This window comes from Corapipo altera, unplaced genomic scaffold (genome assembly GCF_003945725.1).
Source record: "Corapipo altera isolate COAL_440 unplaced genomic scaffold, ASM394572v1 171, whole genome shotgun sequence".
NCBI lineage: Eukaryota > Metazoa > Chordata > Aves > Passeriformes > Pipridae > Corapipo > Corapipo altera.
Genome location: NW_020884972.1, coordinates 531,767 through 532,057, shown reverse-complemented (window position 1 = coordinate 532,057; position 291 = coordinate 531,767). Strand labels below are relative to the sequence as shown.

General features: G+C 51.9%; 1 protein-coding gene across 1 annotated transcript in view; it reads left to right on the top strand.

The window, feature by feature from the left end:
• EBF2 (EBF transcription factor 2) overlaps positions 1–291 on the top strand; it is a 133,720-nt gene that overhangs the window by 121,148 nt on the left and 12,281 nt on the right. Inside the window, exon 13 of the mRNA XM_027665204.1 lies at positions 117–291. This exon is cut by the window's right edge and continues 38 nt beyond it. Within this exon, the coding sequence (XP_027521005.1) occupies positions 117–291 (175 nt within the window). The remainder of the gene's footprint in view (positions 1–116) is intronic.

Here is a 291-nt window from a genome sequence, read left to right as displayed (position 1 = left end):
AGTCGATTATTTTAGGGGGGTTTAATTTTTAAGCTTGGTTTAAATGACTCGATTATTTAAGGGGGGAGTTTAATTTTCAAGCCGGACTCCGGGATATATTTGGAATTGTTTTGCAGGTTATATCCGGAACACCAGCAGCATCTCCCCCCGGGGTTACTCCTCCAGCTCCACCCCCCAACAGTCCAACTACAGCACCTCCAGCAACAGCATGAACGGCTACAGCAACGTGCCCATGGGCAACCTGGGCGTGCCGGGCTCGCCGGGATTCATCAACGGCTCTCCCACGGGATC